The sequence below is a fragment of the Drosophila gunungcola genome, unplaced genomic scaffold (genome assembly GCF_025200985.1).
Source record: "Drosophila gunungcola strain Sukarami unplaced genomic scaffold, Dgunungcola_SK_2 000028F, whole genome shotgun sequence".
NCBI lineage: Eukaryota > Metazoa > Arthropoda > Insecta > Diptera > Drosophilidae > Drosophila > Drosophila gunungcola.
The window spans coordinates 280,444-300,881 of NW_026453206.1; the positions used below are offsets into that span (position 1 = coordinate 280,444).

Below are 20,438 nucleotides of genomic sequence, written 5' to 3' on the forward strand. Positions count from 1 at the left end.
GGTGTTAGCTATTAGTAAACGTTTATGGTAACGTATTGATAATAAAATTTATTACTATTTAAAAAGATTCTACAAGTCAATAACATATTAAAACTTAATGGTGTCAAATTGACCCTAAAATAAACCCAAGCATATGACATAAAGGGCATATTGAAACGCACAAGCGCATATTGAATAATTTTGAAAATATCAATCATTAACTACAATAGGTGTCGATTTGATGACCATGTCTTTTTAAAGATGGAAGAAAACAAATAGTTGTAGATAATGCCCAAAAAGGTTGCTTTTAATGATGTTAAAAATCCAATGAAATGAATTATATAAACACTCTTTAAGCCGAAATTATAACCTATAGAGGACTTTAGATTGGTTCGATCGAGCCGGCGAATTTTTTTTTTAATATTGAGAATGTTTTCCGTGATTCCAGTTGTTTGGGCGTCAAGCATCGGATTTTCGTATGCTTAGCTACACCGCGGAACAGTTAGCTGATGGAACATAAGTTTCTGTGAAACTTAATACCTTTCACTCAGGGGAATTTTTTGGCTGTGTACCCTGTATTTAGTTATAAAAACGAAGACATTTATTTTAAATATACTGTATACGGTCAACGTTTACTTGATATTGGGAATTCCAAACAGGAGAGCAAATTTACAAAATAGAACGGAAAAGGGAGTAGATAAAAATGTAGTTATATAAGGTATATCATATTTCATCGTCCATCGCTTAAAAAACCCAACCATACTAATAGGTTGTTAGCTGCAGACCAGAGATCCAGAGATTCAACTCAGCTCACTCGGTTGAAATCTGAAAAAAATTAAAAAATAATCAATCTCTTGGATAGTATTAAAATTCTTTCTGAAGTTCAAGAAATGATCGTTGATGAACTCGTAATCATCTCGAACAAATCGAGATTATTTCAATTTTAGGTACGATTTAGAGTGCACTAGAATTAACAAACAATTAATTTTTAATTGTATTTAAAAATAATCATAGCAACTTGTGAACTAGCTTGAAACGAGTTATAGAGGGCGACTAAAAAATTGAAAATAGATAACAGTGTTGGTAAAAGTATTTCATTTATACTGTGTTTGGTTCATAGGTTCTTGAAAGAAGGAGTTTAAAAACATAATTTCATTACATTTCTTCTGAAATAAGCGCTAAGAAGCGTTACTGGCTGGAATACATTAAATTTTGCAGATAAGTTTGTGAAAAAGTGGATAGTTTCCTTTGTTTTTCTCCCACTATATTTGCTAAGTGTAACTTTTATGGATTGTAACGACCTGATTTGTTATAATTTGCTCGCTACGTAAACTTGCTGTTTTGATGGGATCGTTAAGGTTTATTTGTCTCCTGTGAGACGTCTTAAAACTCCCTCAAATCCCGATGCGAGGGAGGCGAGAATGCCGGAGGAATCAAGGGCAACCAGGTTAAACTGTAAACAACGGACCTTGGCACCCGATCGAAACGGAGACTCCGTGAACAAAAGGTACCGAGCTGGACATTGGACCTTTACACGGTCAGGGCAACAACATCAAATGGTAAATAGGCGGACTTCAGACCCGCACAAAGAAAACGCATTGGGAACTAACGGTATAGCGGTAGCCTTGGATCCGATCACGTGAGCCGGATTAGAAGGGTAACGGTACCATCACAGGCTATAAAAGGTCGGCGCTAACGCAGCTCACGCCGAAGTAGTTGTTCGAGAATCAGAGCGAGTGTGTGTACGCGAGACCAAAAGCAAGTAAATCAAGTGCCAAGTGCCAGAGTCAAGATCGCAAAGTCGACATGCCGACATACAAGGCTAAAGCTAAATCGCTGAGATCCAACGGGTGCCAGGTCGTGGTTTAATCGAGCTCAAGGAGTCCTTGCGTGGAGTCTGCGATAAAGGTGGCTGGGCGAAGGCGAATCCCAATCGAAGAGTCAGAACCTAGTTCTGAACTTGCCGGTCCCGATAGTAAGGTTCGCATAGACGTAGTATCAGTATTTGACCCTATATGAGTGTTTAAAAGTCACACGCGGTTTTAAAAATATAATTTGACACTTATTAGGATCAATTGGCTGAAATCAGGGTCACTTCGGCTCCAACAATTTGTTGTTTCGATTTTCAAAGCTCGAAATGATATCTTTAGGCGTTAGGCGCTTGGCCAGATATCTGGAAGTTTGAGTACAAATCCCACGGCGTTAAACGTTATTTAGTGTTTTTTAAAATTTTATTTTTGTTTTTTTTGTATAAGAATGAACGATTTCTTAGAATCAAGTTTGACATTTGACGGTACCTCGCCCAAACTCCCGTTCCGTTGGCACGGATTCGATTCTCGCCGATGACTAAACAAAAATTTAAGTTTTTCAGAAAAGATAGTAATTCAATCACTAAAACTTTGTTTAAAATGACTATGACAAAGCAAAAGGAAACACAATCCACTTGCAATAATAAACAAACGCGTGTTTTTTTAGTTTAAAGATTATTATTTGTAATGTACCGTTATGACCCTAAAATGATTCCTCAATTTAATGCTTGATAGTGTCAAATAGACTCTAAAATAAACCTAAGCAAATGTCAATGGATAGTGGGATATTGACATGCAAAAGTGCATAATGGTAATAAATATAAATCGTACTCGCTCTAATCATTGGTTTTTTCAATAATATTCAGTTGTAATGTTAGAATTTTTTTTTTTTCAACCGGTACAGTACCGGTCCCCTCATCATGTTTTGGTGTAGGTGAAAAATAATATATAGAATGAATTTTATTTACCAACTTGAATGTTGCGACGCAGAAAAACACACAATTAATTAAATTTATTAAAAATTCCATATTGTATCATCATAGTTCTTAATTCGGTTGACTTCAGTATCACAAAATGGTTCATCTGAAACAAAAGAAAAGCGATATTTTTAAGCATCCTTTTTGGACATAGTTCAGATTTTATTTATGCTCTAACATGGCTGAGGCTACTTACAGGAATTATAGTTTCAGTCAAAAGTTTGGAATGCATTTAAGAAACAATTTTGACATTATAAAGTAAAAATATGTTCTTTTTATCAGCATCACCTAACAATGTAGGTCTGCACGTCTTTTCCAATAGACATTTTTCTATTGCAGTTAATATATCAGTCAAAATGTTTGTTGCTTTTCAAATGTTATGGTTTACGATTTAAATATTAAAATATCATAGAGTTGACATAGGAACGGAAGGAAAAATCATCGGGAAATCAAATAGGCTATATTGTTTTTAAAAAGTACGCACAAAAATCGAAATATAGTCGATTTATAGAATATTTTAAATTTGTATTAGCTGCAAAAGCATATAACCTTAAGCTTGCTGAAGCTTACTGCTTTTCTTTTAAAAAACATTTATATTGTGGTGCGCTCTTTATAAAACACTTTTGAAGATCGCATACACCTCGAAGTCAATATGGGCTTATGGCTTTGGGGATAATCCTTTCGCCAGTGCATGAAAAACCATTTTAAATAAATGTCTTCTTTTAAAAATTTCGTTTCATTGTGACATTAAATTATGTAAATTGTAATTTATTTATTTCTAAATTTAAATCCGATTTAAAACATTTTGAACGGAAATTTGACAATCTGTTAGTTCTGAATGACTCTAGGCCAAAACTTTTGCTTGATGGGCGGCAGACTTGGTGCCGGCAAGTCTTCACAGAACAATCTCCAAATGTCACAATCGTCAATTGAAAGTTACGTCATTGTTCCTGACCAAAATTAACTAAAAAAAAAATGTACAAAAATTATAAAATATGAGTAACGTAAGACGAGTATAAAAAACAGTTGTGTTTAATTTGCGATTATCGTGGAATGCTGATGCATAAGTGAAACCAAGCTTGAGCTTGCTACGCGCGGGCCTTTTAGAATTGAATATATTTGATTACTAAGATTGTTATAATTTTTACAAAGAACACGATGGGGCTTACGCAGGCCAAAGTTGGATGTACATCTTGGCAAGTAAATTGCGTTATGTTAATCCTCATTGAAGCCCACATTAAAAGTTAAATTTAATTATATGGAATCAATATTAAAAGATTGTAGAAACAAACAGTACCTGACATAATCTTACAATGCACAAGATTGGGTAAATATTTTAATAGTAATCTTAAAAGCAGGTTATCTAACCGGTTTCGAAGCCGTTATCCTAAGCCGGTAAAACCGAAACAAAAACGTTACCGCAACCAAAACCGAACCGTAACCGAAATATTTTGCAACCAGAATAACCGTTACCGATACCGAAACATTAATACCGGTTTTGTAAAAATGTGTTTTTTAAAAATACATAAGTCGTAAAACCATTTAATATGTCAGTTCCAGCAGATGCATTTATTTAAACGATTTTTTTCACTATACAAATCACACAAAGAAAAGAAAAACGAAAAAAAAATATTATGTTCATTCATACAAAATACACTTTCGACAAAGGCAAGAATTTAAGTTACACTTAGTGTAAAAAAAGTGTCGAAGAGTAAATAATATACATTTTTATACAAAGTTACTAAGCGTTCATAAGTAAATAATAATAGTTATTACTGACGACGCAAAAACTGAACCCTTGAATGTCTTTTAAGTGGAAGACTCCCATTTTTTTTCCTTGTTAAGTAGATATCTGATAATAGAAAGAACCTATTTTGCGGTCAACAACAGCGGTTATAAAGATGGGTGCTTATTTAGCATTAAACTTTTTGATCGCACTGCCTTGGCAAAAATTACGTGCTAATTCCTTTTCCCCCTCCTATAAACTTACATTTCAACTCCGCAAATTGTACCTGGCTGCATTTCGCTAATGGGCCTCGGAAACGTTTTTGGTGGCAGCCGCCCGAATTGCTTTCACCGCATCTTGGTATTCTATTCGAGTATCTTCTTCATTATCTTTGCCATTTAAAACCATATTTTGTCCAAACGCCAAAAGATATGGAGAATAACCAGTACTTTGGTGTAAGCTGGATCTTAGAGCAGCAATTATTTCTTGTAACTTTACATCCCAGGTGGTGTGATCTTGGCCTATATAAGCTCTTAAGGCTGCCAATACCGATCGGTTCAGCCGCTAACTAGCGTTGGTTTGAGGCGAATGTATTGTTGTGCAAATATGTTTCACACCAAAGCGAGTAGCGAAATCTTTGGAATAATTAGGAACGTATTGGGACCCGTTATCGGTCAATATTGTTTCGGTCACTCCAAATGGTCTACAATAATAAGAAGTCCAATGTTCCCATTTTTAGATCTTGGATAAGGGCCTAACAGATCCATGTATAGTTTTTAAAAGGATCGGTCAGATACCATTGGCTTTGGATGCTTGGTTTGACGCCAAACTTCGCAGTTGATTACATATTCACGAATATGGCTCACCATTTTCGGCCAAAACAAATATATTTTTATTTTTTCTATAGCTTTTGCTACGCCACTATGAGCGGAGTTTGGCGGGTCATGAGCTCGAGAAATGACTTCCGTAGTCAGTCCCAGAGGTATCCAAAGATTCCACACAAGTCTGACCTCGATTTCAACTCCCATCACGGGCTCGGTTTTCTTTTAAATTATACCTTCTTTTATCTTTAGATCTGTTAGCTTAGCCTTATTCGCGCGGATATTTTCTATTAGATTGACATACTCTAGAGATTTGAATTCTTCAGAACCAAGATCAACTATGGGTCCCACTACATTTTGTGACCCTTTTCTGCGAGTTATTTGAAAGGAGAAACCTTGTTATTGTATTGCCCATCGAGCCAAACGTCCGGATAATTCTTTTTGCCACATAAACCACTGTAAAGAGGCGTGATCAGTAATGACTTAAAAATCCTGAATTTCTACGTAAGCTCTAAACATTCGTAACCTCTAATTACGGCCAAGCACTCTAATTTTGTGACTTCGATAACTTTTCGGACATAGAAGCTACTGGTAACTCTTCGTTATTATCGTTCTTTTGGGCTAACACACAGCCTACACCGAAAGTACTAGCGTCACATAAAAGCAAAAAAGATTTCGAAAAATTCGGTGTGTTTAAGATGGGAGCGTTAAACGCTTTATCCGTTGCAGGATTCCATACATAACGCTTCGAATTTTTCAGAAGTTCGGTGAGTAAAAAATAACAGTAGCATAGTTGTCCACAAGCCATCGGTACAAACCAGCAAGGCCTAGAAATCGTCTAAGCTGTTTTACTGACTTTGGTATAAGGAAATCTTCTATTGCTCTAATTTTACTGGGATCCGTTTCTCATTGCCCGTAACCTATTACGAATCCAAAGTACTTGATTTCCTGCATGCAAAAGTTGAACTTAGCTATATGATTGGTAAGATTAGCTTTTCGTTAGTGCACCGAATTTCCTTTAGCAGCATAAGGTGCGAGTCGAAGTCATCAGATAACACTAAGAGGTCGTCTAAATATACAAAAACGCGTGTTCGAAGATAGGAAGGTCCATGAGTCTTCATAAGGTTTGGGCTGCATTAGTTAAACTGAAAAGCATAACTTTATATTGGTATAATAGTCTATTCCGTGTGTTGATCTCGCGTGAGTCAAAGTACAGCCTTTATTTGTTTCCCTTTTTCACTAATACACAATTACAGCTCCACGGACTATTTGGAGGCTCAGTTATATCTGATGCAATCATTTTTTCGACTTCCTCAAACGTCCATTTTTCCTTAGCTGGTGAAATAGGTAGTCCAGTCAAACAGAGGCATTGCTGTTTGACTGGACTATCTGCGTTAACTATCATGGAGTGCTGAATAAGATGTGTATGTCCAAGACCCTTGCTTTCATATGATGGAAAAGTGGTTATGACGGTATCTAATTGAATTCTTTGAGCGCCACTTAATGAGTGGATTTTAGGTTCATCTTTTCTAGAGTCGTCATTCCCAGTATCTAACTCATTTATTGTTTCTTTTTCTTGTAGTAAATTTGTTTTAGTTCAGGAATAAGATAGAATTCTATGTCTTGAATTTGACCATGAAATTGAATTGGAACTACCAGTTTTCCAATAAAAGCACACATTTCATTGCTAGTGGTTTTTATCATCCCTTTACATTTCCGAGTCTTTTGGTGATGCGATAAGGACTTCGCTGCCTCTCAGTGCTATAAAAGATTTTTCCTCTATCAAAACGTCGGTATACAACCGATTGTCGGAGCTCAATATGACTGCTGATACTATTTTTTTTGGTCAGTTCTTACTTTTGCCCAGAACTTTCGCCTTCTCAAGGTTGAACGTTTGGGTGTGATTACTATACTTAATGAATTAATATCTGTATCCATACTTTCTAAGCTTGACATTTCAGGTAACTTTTGTGTTGCGACGTTACTAATTGATTTTGATTGATCTAGCTGGATTGATATTGACATTGACCTTAACATTACTACTGGCCACATCCGTAGCAGAAGATACGTCTTTTCCCCATGCAATCGTCAAAACGGTGACCAATCTGATCACAGTTGCAGCACACTAATTTTTTTTCTAACTATTTGGGACACACATTCTTCTTCGTCTTCATTTGCAGTAAAAATGTCTGATACATTTTGTTTGCCAGCCCTATTTCGAGGTAACCCGTTATTGTTTTCTTTGCAAAAATTTACTTGTTTTCTTACTTTTGCTCTTAGTTCACTACGGATGTTGATTTGTAAATGTAAAAGCTCATATCTGAGAGAATATTATCAACTCCCACAAGTCAAAGTCATCTTTGGCATCATCAAACCTTTCCCTAAACGCTCTTGAAAAGTTTTGCCACGAAAATCCTGAATTCTTTCTCTGAAAACTCCAATACCAGTCACTGGCTTTGGCTGTGAATAAGAGATACATGTTATCGCAAAGTAATATGTAATCGTTATTTAATGTCGAATCGGTTAGGGATCTCAACCTATACAGAAATTCGTCGACATGCATTGAGTCTTTTGACCCATCGAATTTCAACCGCCAACTTGCTTAAATATTAGCAGCTTTTTCATGTGTGATTATTCGGTTAGAAAACTTTCTAGCCTGTGTCCCTGACACATTTGTTCGTAAAGATATGTTTTCTTGTGCTTCCCTTGGTCGGTTTGGCTCTTCAGGCTGTGCACCTACAGTTGGTAGTGTAAGCTTTCCAGTTGCAATCTGAGACTTTCTTTTACGGTCTTTTTAATAAGTGAACTCAATTCTATCATCATGTCTTTCTATTGACTTTTTAAAAAAGAATGGATAATGTTGGCAGTATTCTTCATCTCATCCCCTTCTTGAGATTGAGGTCCCGTACTTGCAAATGAGTTGTCTCGTCCCTCTCTGGTTTGTGATCTAGTATTCATTCCCCTTCGATAGCTTTTACCACGATTTTAGCGTGACCTAGACCCGCTTCCCCTCCCTCTACCTTTGGACTTTTCACCAGGTGAAGGAAATTCAATATTATACACATTTTGACCTTCATTTGGAGCTATATTCATATTTTCAGGTAATTCGGCTGCTAACGAGTTATCTTCATAAGTAATAAGATCTGGATTGAATTCCGTTTTGCAAGCCTTACTAATTCGGCAGGTTTTAAGTAATTCTTGCATGCAGCGATCATGAAATCGATGCCCACATGGGGTTGTATAACTTAATTGTAGTAAATTCAGTGTTTCCTTGAAAATGCCGCAAAACTTGGGGATTGATCCGCCAGCTGGGGACCTATATAAATTTATATCCGTTGTTTTGAGCTTTACTGTTTTGTATCATCTGAAATTATAGATTAAATTAAGGTCGGTAAGTCCAAATCTTTGGATCACATAACCGTTAATTTCCTCAAGAATCGTAACCGGGACAAACACCGTAAAGTTTGCCCTATTTGTTTATATATATATATATTTATATAGTGACATATCCACATCTACACATACATCCATAAACAATATGCATCGTGCATTCAGGTTGGTGACACGCAGAGGACGTGTTTTTCCGCGCTCTCCAATCAGATTCGAATTTCCACCGTCGTAAAGATCAAAAATAGCTAAAAGTGTGATTTGTTTAGTGCGGGACACCTCAGGTTGCAGGTACGTACCACAGACGCGACAGGAAGGTTCTATCCAGCCAACTAACCACACTGCTACTTTGCAACCGACGGCCAAGCTTGGTGGACAGAAGGGGGAATCCTTTCTCTTCCGCACCCACACAGCAAAGCTCCACTCCAGAGCGCCACATATTTTGGCGTTTTCTCTCAGTTTCCACAAGCCGCACACGCGCGTTTTTTCCGGCACAACCAAACAACAGCGAACAGCTGATTGCAGTGTTGGACAGCGCCGAGCTTAACAGTGAGCTTAACATTAAGCTTTCTCGATTGAGCTTTACAGCGGCTGCTAGGGAGCTATCCGATATCGGTTACCCGGGATATTTAAAATAAAAATAAATATAAAACTAAACCCAACTTTACCACCTTCGCCACTGCCTCCAGGGTTGGATGAGCAAAAAGCCAAATTACCGGCCAATTCCCAACCCCACCGCGAAAGCTGCGCCAGCTCAAACGGGGCCCTGGGGACCGAGTCGGAGCGGTATAGCTCCCATCAGGCATAAGCCGGGGGAAATCCCGGTTCACCGAGGGACCTCCGACAGGTGCAGGCGATGGATAAGGAGAAAGGGTCCGGACATGACGAGGCCCAGGCCCTTGCAGTTGCCAGGGCTGAGGAAGAGCTGCTAAGGAAGTTCCAGATGATGAAACAGAAGGTGCCGTGGTCTCCTACGGGGATAGAGCAGACTTCCGAGGCTCACCCATTGTCAGCGCCCCCTAAAGTAGCTGGAACAATCTTATACCTCAGCAGCAATGTGGACGATCAAACCACGCCGAAGAGAAGTCGGGAACCAACCAGCCCTGAAGAGGCGATCGATGAAGCCCAGAAGAAGCAGCGGGTCCAGAAAAGCGCCACAGCTCTCACCGATGAGCTGGGTAAGATGCTCGACGAAATGATCGCGAAATTTACTGACACGACGAGTAACAACAAGAAGGTTGTCCGTCATGTCCCCCAGGTCACGATCGACTCACTGCAGGCTATGAAAAAGCTGCAAAGCGAGAAAGGTGCGACGCTGGACGAAACTCACGCCAGGGCTCCGACCGCCTGCGCAACCCAGCAGACAACGCCATCGATTGTTGGCCCAGGACAAGAAACCGCTAGCACAGAGAGGGTGCATATTGGCGCAGGGAACCAGACGAGAAACCCTTGCTGGCAGCAGGTTAGGCGCAAAACCAAGAAGCCCCGCGTGACTGCTGAGAATATCAGGGAAAGCGAAGACCACGCGAGACTCACCGTGAATCGGAAGAGCCAGCGCCCTGACGCTATCCTGATCAAATGGAGCAAAGGATCGTACGCAGACATGCTCAAGTTGGTCAAAACCAAGCCTACCCTACAGGGGCTTAAGGATGGGGTGCAAGGCATACGCAGGACAGCCAATGGGAGCCTGCTACTCAAGATGCAGAAACCCTCATACCCAGCCACGCAGCAACTGCATACAGCCATGAAGTCCGCCTTCAGCGGCAAAGCCGAAGTGGCTATACTGGAGGACTCGGTACAGGTGGAAATCCGCGACCTGGACGAGATGACCACCTGCGACTGTATACAGCATGGTCAAGGTTCTACAGATTAACCTAAACCACTGCAGAGCGGCGCAGGACCTACTAACCCAGACGGCAATCGAACAACAGGCTGATGTGGCAATAATCAGCGAGCCCTATAAGGCCAAACACGAAGGCGTATGGCAACATAGCGCGGACGGTAGAGCAGCGATTTGGAGCTGCGGGCAGCCTTCTGGACACCTATCGCAAAGGGCACCCAGGGCGGGATATACCAGAGCGATGTTCAGAGGCCTAGTGTTCGCATTAGCGAGTTCAGAGCAATAATGCAGGAGATCGCTGACGACGCACGAGGCAGGTCACCAATCCTCATCGCAGGTGATTTCAACGCATGGTCCACAACATGGGGCAGCGCTAGTACGACACATCGGGGAACCATCCTCCTTGAGGCGTTGGCTTCGTTAAATGTTTGCCTACTCAAAGAAGGGAACAGGCCAACCTTTAGCAAGTCAGGCCGGGAATCGATTATCGATTTGACCTTCGCCAGCCCTGAACTGGCACGTAACTGCGCATGGAGGGTGTCAGACATCTACACTCACAGCGACCACGCGCTGATCATCACCCAGACAAGACCCAGATTGGCCTCTCCTAGCAGTCGCTTAACGTTTTACAAAGCCCATACACTTAACACAGTGGCCCTCCTAGCTCACATGGAAGGCGTCTGCGTTACAGGAGACGCTAACACCTGCGCGAAGAACTTAGCCGATAGAGTTAAGGCGGCGTGTGATGCCTCCATGGAAAAAGCCACGAAAGGTGGTAATGGGCGTAGACCAGTTCCGTGGTGGAAGGAGGAGATAGACGGAGCGAGGAGAGACTGCCTAGCGGCCGGACGCAGGTGTCAGAGAAGCAGAGGACGCGGAAACCAAGAGCTGAGCGAAGCAACCTATAGGGCCAAGAGAAAGGTGCTGAAAAACGCGATTAAAGCCAGCAAGACCAGATGCTTCCAGGAACTGTGCGAAGCTGCGGATGCAGAACCATTCGGGTCAGCATACAGGATGCTCATGGGTAAGCTCAACAGGCAGCCGACCCCTACTGACCACTTGCAGCTTGGCAACATAGTGGCTACTTTGTTCCCCACACAGCCGCCGCTTACCTGGCAAGCCACCGGATTAGGCGATACCGTACTCACTAGCGAAGCCGAAGTTCTGGCAGCACTAAGGAAAACCAAACCCTGGTCCGGATGGCATTCCCAATGCTGCGCTGCACACAATAGTGGCAGCTTACCCGGGTATATTCACGGAAATGTTTAACAAGTGTCTCATCCAACGAACCTTCCCCACAGGATGGAAGCGGCAGAGATTAGTGCTCATCCCAAAACCGGGCAAGATGAACGATCGTCATACAGGCCCCTTTGAATGCTAAATACGATGGGTAAGATATTTGAGCGCATAATATGCACCCGCCTCGAAAAGGAGCTCGACGATCTCGGAGCTTTCTCGGACCACCAGTTTGGTTTCCGGAAGGAAAAAAGCACCATTGACGCGATCCGAGCGGTCACCCAACTGGCTGCTGAGGCAATTGAAGGAGAAAGGTGGATAGGCGGCTCAAAAGAGTAGTGCCTTGTATGCACTCTGGATGTCAAGAATGCGCTTAACTCTGCCAACTGGAACCTTGTCCTGCGAGCGCTTCGTCTAATGGGAATTTTTGACTACCTTACCGACCTCGTAGCGGACTACTTCAAGGACAGAGTGCTCAAATACTCTTCAGACGTCGGAGAGCATGAGTACCAGGTGACAGGAGGAGTACCTCAAGGCTCAGTCCTAAGCCCGATTCTGTGGAACGCCATGTACGACGGGATCCTAAGGCAGGCATTACCCGAAGGATGCACCGTAGTGGGCTTTGCGGACGACATAGCGCTGGTAACAGTAGCTAAAACCCTCGAAGAGGACACGGTAAAATGCAGCCTCGCCATAGACACCCTTATGAGCTGGCTCGCAGACAACGGGCTATCGCTTGCCGAGCACAAAACGGAGGCAGTGCTCATAAGCAGCAGGAAGATTGTTGAGAAGGTAACAATTCGAGTCGGATCAACTTTAATAGCATCAAGCGACTCAATCAAGTACCTTGGGGTAATTATTGAGCACAGATTATCGTTCAAGACCCACCTAGCTTATGCAGCAGCCAAAGCGTCCAGATCGACTGCATCCATCTCAAGGATGATGGCCAACACCCGAGGACCAAAGCAGCACAGCAGAAGGATCATAGCCACAGTGGTGACCTCGACCATCCTGTACGCCGCGCCCATATGGGCCGAGGCTATGAAAACCGCAACATATAGTCGCCAGTGCAAAGCTGTCTACAGACGCTGCGCACTGCGCATCACAAGCATCTTCTGCACGGTATCAGAGGAAGCCGCGCTAGTGATAGCCGGTACAATACCGATAGACCTCCTGGCGGCAGAACGAAGGACAGGAAGTACAGGAAGTAGGACCCAGCGCAGCAGCACGATAGAGGCTTGGCAAAGGAGGTGTAACAGTGCTAGCACAGGACGGTGGACGCACAGGTTAATCCCCAGTGTAATCCCTTGGCTGCAGAGAAGACACGGGCAGGTAGATTTCTACCTCACACAGATGATCTCCGGGCACGGATGCTTTAAAGAATACCTGTACAGCCGAACCCCTGCTGCGACCACTGCGGCACAGCAAGCATCGAAGGCGCGGAGCACGCATTCTTCATCTGCCCCCTATACGCGAGGAACCGAGCCGAAGCTGAATTAAGAACCGAGCGTTTCCTGACAGTGGATTACGTAATCAATTGCATGCTGGAAAACCAGAGGAATGGGATGCGGTAGCTAATCTGGCCGCTGGCATCCTGAAAGACTTAAGGCGTCGAGAACAGAGTCGACGCAACTAGCAATAAGGACGAGCGGCAACCTGACCGCCATCCGTCCCGCGAAGTATAGCTTTGCGGCGGTCCCGCGGGAACGGAACTTTTCTACTTCTTCTTCTTCTGTCTTTTGTAGTACTTCTGTATATATTTAAGCTTTTCTTAATAAAAAAGAAAAAAAAATCCACAAACACACAGATTTAATTCCAAAATCATCCGAAGCATCTTTATTATTAACATGTGAATATTTGTGTTGTGCAGAAAGAAACAGGGGGCTTATGCACATACCAAATATCACATCCACGTACAAACATATTTAATTCCATACACATCCGAATATTCAAACATCAAAACAATAACAAACCCGGCTTACGCATTTCGCTGCGCCAACTATCCAATTGGAAAGGGTTATTTTGTTGTTTTTAGAAGTTTCATACTTATCATTTATTGTTTGTTGTTTGTTTGTTTGTTTTTTGGTGTTGTTAAGATTTAAGTATTTAAATTGGTTCATCCAAAAATAAATTAAAACACCAAACACCGTTCCATTTCCACGTGCTCCGCATCCGGGTGTTCTGGTATTATATGATTTAACCTATCCAACTACACACATTTTTTGTTCCAAATCTATTCTCCAAGCATATATCCATTTTACGGCCCCGCACAATAATATATCGCATCCATTTAAATATCGATATTAGCCGTAGTTTCCGAATTTTTTCGGCACGCGTCACTTCGCATCGGCAGCGCAGCTTCCCAGTTGATGCCTTATTTCCACTTAGACTTCTGCACGCATTATCCAGCGCAAGCATCCACGACCATCGGCTCGTCCCATTTGTGTATTTTTTTACTCCTGAGGTAAAGGTGAGGAACCAAAGGTTCAGTTGATCGTCCCAACAGCTGGCACCTCACACCGAGTTAGAGCTAAAAACGAGTCCTCACTGCCCACCCAAAAGGCAGAATCCAGTAAAACTTTAAGTCCCTCTATTAAGATCAGCCGTCCATCGTCCTGGATGGAGAACTTCTCTAAAATCCGTAACTCACCCAAAAACGAGATCAACTGGCAAAAATGGCTCAGGCTGACGCTGACATAGCTTTGACAAAATTCGTGACTTTAACCGATAGAGTAATTCAATTCGAGAGAGTCAACACCCCAGCAGACCAACTTCCATCCGTTCACACAAAAAAGGTCCGACTTGACCAGATACGGACCCTCTGACACAATGTGGAGAGAGAGTTCGAGACGTGCTCTGCTGTCCTCTCTGTATTCAAGTGTAAAGACACGATTACACTCATGCAATCTAAGTATGAACTGTTACTCGGTCTTCGAACGATGCTCTGCAACATTAAACGAAACGATTGAAAGCGCTACCGTTTAATAGCTTATTCAGACTTGCACACCGGCGCCTCGTCCTAGTGGGTGCCGCGTTCCCCCAATAGACTGCGAAATTTTCAGAGGCGACTATGTTCATTGGCCGACATTCCGAGGCCTTTTTTTCGCCATCTCTGTCCAGAATCCTAGGCTTTCGGGCGTTGAACAGCTCGAACTCGAAAACGAGTGGTGAAGCAAAGTCTATCGTTACGCTATCTCCTTTAACCAACGAAGGGTTTGAATCAGCATGGAGGAACCATGCTGAATCGTTTTGAAAACAAGCGACTGCTCGTCAACAGCCAGCTTAAGATTCTGTTCAATCTTCGCTCTGTTTCCCAAGAATGTGGGAAACAATTAAACCACCTGGAGAGCACAGTCCAAAGGTGTTTGGCAGCCTTGGAAATCGCTAAGGTAGACACCACCAAATGGGATTGTGTGCTCGTCTTTCTGAGCTCCTCGAGGCTGCCGAAATTGACGCTGTCTCTGTGGGAGCAGTCTCTCCTTCAACCATCCGTACCTGACCACCATTACAGTCAGTATCCATACCTGACCACCAGCAAAGAATACAGTCCACTCCATCCAACGTCCAAATGTAGGTCCTCGAGAGGTCCTCCTGAGCACCTCCTGCCACTCGGACATAAGGTACTCTGCACGCGCTTTAGTTGACTCAGGATCAGAAGCAACCTTTATATCGGAACCGTTATTCAACCTAATTAAGCTCCCCCATGAATCCATCCAAGCTCAAGTTGCGGGAGTAAACCAAACTGTTGCTGGTCAGCCTCGCAAGCTCTGTCAGTTCAACATAGGCTGCCAACATAGGCCACATGTACAAATCGAAGCCTTCGCACATGTGTTACCACATTTAGCCGGAAATCTCCCATCCTATAAGATACCAGAAGGTTCGTGCCCAACCTCCAACTAGCAGATCCGAATTTCTACCACAGTTCGCAGATTGACGTGCTCATAGGCGCCGATCTACTTCCATCGATTATTGTAGGCGGCTTTCAGTCAAATATTTGCGGAACATTCCTTGGCCAAGAGACCATATTCGGGTGAATTCTTTGCGGCCCAAACGCGAAGAATCCCACTAACAGATTAGCTTCCTTCTCGGCACGATTGTCTGTCACTGAATCTAAACAAGACAGCATCCTCACCAAATTTTAGAAGATGGATGATATTTCAGTGAAGCTGGATGAGGAATCCATCTCGGTGTGTGAGAACAACTTCCAGCAGACCACTAAAAGGGATGAGAAAGTGATTTATGTGGATTCCTTGCCCTTTAAAGAGCCTAGCATTATAAACCTAGGACATTCAAGGCCTATCGCATGGGCGCAATTCCCTAGAAACGAGGCACAGCTAATTAAAAACGCCCCCTTAAAAGAGAAGTATGACTCAGTCATTTAGGAGTATTTAGATTTAGGTCATATGCATAAAGTCTCTCCAAATGACGACTCCAACAATTTTTATTTGCCACACCACGCGGTTTTCAAACCAGACAACACAACGACAAAGGTTCGCGTCGTGTTTAATGCCTCCAATTCATTGTCAAACGGGTACAGTCTTAATGATATCCAACATACTGGTCCGGTACTGCAATCTGATTTGACCACCCAGATCCTCAAATGACGCTTCTTCAAGTACGTCTTCAACGCCGACATCACTAAGATGTACCGGCAAATTCTCGTCCATTCCGATCATTCACGCTTCCAAAGAATCCTGTTCCGCGGTAAAGAAGGGAAGCTTTGCGACTATGAGCTTAACACTGTGACTTTTGGAATTAATTTTGTGCCCTTTCAGGCCATTCGCGTGCTTCAACAGCTAGCTCAGGATGTACTTGACCAATATCCTTTAGCAAGTGATTTAATCTCCAGGTTCATGTATGTCGACGACGTTCTAGCTGGCAACCACACTCAGCAGTCCGCTGTTCTAGCCATCAAAGAACTCCGTCTGGCCCTCGAGAGTGCAGTGTTTCCACTGCGCAAGTGGACCTCAAACGAGAAAGGACTCTTGCAAGGGATTCCAAATGACCATTTGCCAGTATGGCAAAAACCTTAGGAATCCGTTGGCAAGGGACGTCTGATAGTTTATTTTTCCTGCCGAGGGAAATTTCTCTCTTAAAACAGACTACACCAAACGAGAGGTTTTATCCCAGATAACTAAACTGTTGGATCCAGCCGGATGCAAGAAATTTGGCTGCGGGAATTAAGCTGGGACCAGCCTCTTTCGACTGTTACAAGGTGGCATGATTTTCTTAAAGGGTTTCCAGCCCTGAAGGAGATTCGCATTCCGAAATGGGTGCGATATCATCCAGCAGGGAAACTGCAGTACCACGGGTTTTGCGATGCATCGCAGAGCGCCTATGGTCCTGCCATTTTTGTTCGGGTCGAAACGACTGACGGCTGCTTCATAAACCTGCTTTCATCCAAGACCCGAGATGCTCCAGTAAAGTCCATTTCCATACCGCGCTTGGAACTTTGTGGCGCAGTGCTTCTCTCTAAACTAGCTGCAGCAGTTCTCTCCGAAATGCCTCCTACTCACTACGACTTATTTTATTGGACGGACTCTACGATAGTGCTTGCATAGTTAAGCAAGACAGAGTTGCGAGAGTTGATCAACTCACCAATAGAGAACAGTGGTTTCATGTGAAATCGGAAGATAACCCGGCTGATCTGGCAAGCAGAGGCGTCTCAGCCCATGAGCTTAAGGACAGCGACCTTTGGTGGCGCGGGCCTGAGTGGTTGCTTCACAACCAGGAGCAATGGCCACTCAATTCGTCGGTCCAGCTCGAAACCGTGCTCGAACAACGCCCAATAAAGTGTAACATCGCAATAGCGCCTCCTGCAACTGACATTTTAGAGAGGGGTTCAGCGTTTGAGAGGGCGTTACGTGTTCTCACTTACGTGTTCCGGTTTGCAAGAAGGTGTCGCAAGCAACATGCCGACGTGAAGGCAGAACTCTCTGCAGCAGTGTTGTCTGACGTCCAAGAGCGGCCAATTGTGATCACTCAGCGAAGTGAATTTGCAACATAAAGCAAGGCCATGAGCAACAAGCGACAAATTCCAGTCTCAAGCAGCATCTCCAATTAAAATCCATTTCTCGATAGTCACGGTGTCTTAACAGCAAGCGAACGTTTACGAGCGTCTTAGATGCTAAGTTATGAAAAATCAGAAAAATCCAATCATCATTCCAGCGAGGTGTATTTTTGCAAAACTTCTTGTCCTCTTTACCCATCGCATATCCTTACATGGTTGGTGATTCGTTCTAAGTATTGGATTCTTAAGCTGAGGAATCTTGTAAAGAAAACTATTCACTCTTGTCAAGTGTGCACCATCCACAAAAGAAAGCTGCAGACTCAGCTGATGGGAGATTTGCTCTCGGCGAGATCCATATTTTCCAGGCCATTCATTCACACGGTCATTGATTTCGCAGGACCATTTGACAGAGTCAAGATCGCAAAGTCGACATGCCGACATACAAGGCTAAAGCTAAATCGCTGAGATCCAACGGGTGCCAGGTCGTGGTTTAATCGAGCTCATAATAATAATATATAGAATGAATTTTATTTACCAACTTGAATGTTGCGACGCAGAAAAACACACAATTTATTAAATTTATTAAAAATTCCATATTTTATCATCATAGTTCTTAATTCGGTTGACTTCAGTATCACAAAAACTAAAGAAAAGCGATATTTTTAAGCATTCTTTTTGGACATAGTTCAGATTTTATTTATGATCTAACAAGGCTGAGGCTACTTACAGGAATTATAGTTTCAGTCAAAAGTTTGGAATGCATTTAAAAAACAATTTTGACATTATACAGTAAAAATATGTACTTTTTATCAGCATCACCTAACAATGTAGGTCTGCACGTCTGTCTGTCCGACTCTTTCTGGATAAAACTTTTCCAATAGACATTTTTCTATTGCAGTTAATATATCAGTCAAAATGTTTGTTGCTTTTCAAATGTTATGGTTTACGATTTAAATATTAAAATATCATAGAGTTGACATAGGAACGGAAGGAAAAATCATCGGGAAATCAAATAGGCTATATTGTTTTTAAAAAGTACGCACAAAAATCGAAATATAGTCGATTTATAGAATATTTTAAATTTGTATTAGCTGCAAAAGCATATAACCTTAAGCTTGCTGAAGCTTACTGCTTTTCTTTTAAAAAACATTTATATTGTGGTGCGCTCTTTATAAAACACTTTTGAAGATCGCATACACCTCGAGGTCAATATGGGCTTATGGCTTTGGGGATAATCCTTTCGCTAGTGCATGAAAAACCATTTTAAATAAATGTCTTTTTTTAAAAATTTCTTTTCATTGTGACATTAAATTATGTAAATTGTAATTTATGTATTTCTAAATTTAAATCCGATTTAAAACATTTTGAACGGAAATTTGACAATCTGTTAGTTCTGAATGACTCTAGGCCAAAACTTTTGCTTGATGGGCGGCAGACTTGGTGCCGGCAAGTCTTCACAGAACAATCTCCAAATGTCACAATCGTCAATCGAAAGTTACGTCATTGTTCCTGACCAAAATTAACAAAAAAAAAAATGTACAAAATTATAAAATATGAGTAACGTAAGACGAGTATAAAAAACAGTTGTGTTTAATTTGCGATTATCGTGAAATGCTGATGCATAAGTGAAACCAAGCTTGAGCTTGCTACGCGCGGGCCTTTTAGAATTGAATATATTTGATTACTAAGATTGTTATAATTTTGACAAAGAACACGATGGGGCTTATGCAGGCCAAAGTTGGATGTACATCTTGGCAAGTAAATTGCGTGATGTTAATCCTCATTGAAGCCCACATTAAAAGTTAAATTTAATTATATGGAATCAATATTAAAAGATTGTAGAAACAAACAGTACCTGACATAATCTTACAATGCACAAGATTTTGTACATATTTTAATAGTAATCTTAAAAGCAGGTTATCTAACCGGTTTCGAAGCCGATATCCTAAGCCGGTAAAACCGAAACAAAAACTTTACCGCAACCAAAACCGAACCGTAACCGAAATATTTTGCAACCAGAATAACCGTTAACATTAATACCGGTTTTGTAAAAATGTGTTTTTTAAAAATACATAAGTCGTAAAACCATTTAATATGTCAGTTCCAGCAGATGCATTTATTTAAACGATTTTTTTTTACTATACAAATCACACAAAGAAAAGAAAAACGAAAAAAAAAAATATTATGTTCATTCATACAAAATACACTTTCGACAAAGGCAAGAATTTAAGTTGTACTTAGTGTAAAAAAAGTATCGATGAGTAAATAATATAAATTTTTATACAAAGTTACTAAGCGTTCATAAGTAAATAAGTACTACACCGAAAAAAAAATTTTCTGAGTGTCAATTTAATAAGTGTAGTTCATTTTCACACTACACGTAGTATCAGTTTTTTGGGATCAACTTGACCCTAAATGAGTGTCACAGGGTCACTACGTGGTTTTAAAAATATAATTTGACACCAAATAGGATAAATTGGCTGAAATCAGGATCACTTCGACAACAACAATCGGTTGTTTTGATTTTCGAAGCTTGATACTTGATATCGGGCGCGCCTCCAACCAAATTGCCTAGGGCGTTAGGCGCTTGGCCAGAAATCTAGAAGCATGAGTTCAAATCCCACGGCGGTAAACGGTTTTTTTTGTTACTGTTG

At 41.7% G+C, this 20,438-nt stretch overlaps 1 protein-coding gene across 2 annotated transcripts in view; it reads right to left on the reverse strand.

Annotated features, from left to right (window-relative positions):
* Positions 1-260: 260 nt before the first annotated feature.
* Positions 261-20,438, reverse strand: part of LOC128263929 (putative serine/threonine-protein kinase STE20-like) — a 272,782-nt gene continuing 252,604 nt past the window's right edge. Inside the window, exons 4-6 of one of the 2 annotated variants that reach the window (XR_008268572.1) lie at positions 2,756-2,870; positions 616-804; positions 268-552 (exon numbers count right to left, since the gene is read on the reverse strand). Coding sequence is in view for 1 of the 2 variants with exons in the window: in XM_052999204.1 (XP_052855164.1) it covers positions 2,803-2,870 (68 nt within the window). In the remaining variant the exon portion in view is untranslated. Of the gene's footprint in view, positions 805-2,755; positions 2,871-20,438 lie in introns of both variants that reach the window. The other variant, XM_052999204.1, reaches the window with a different exon arrangement.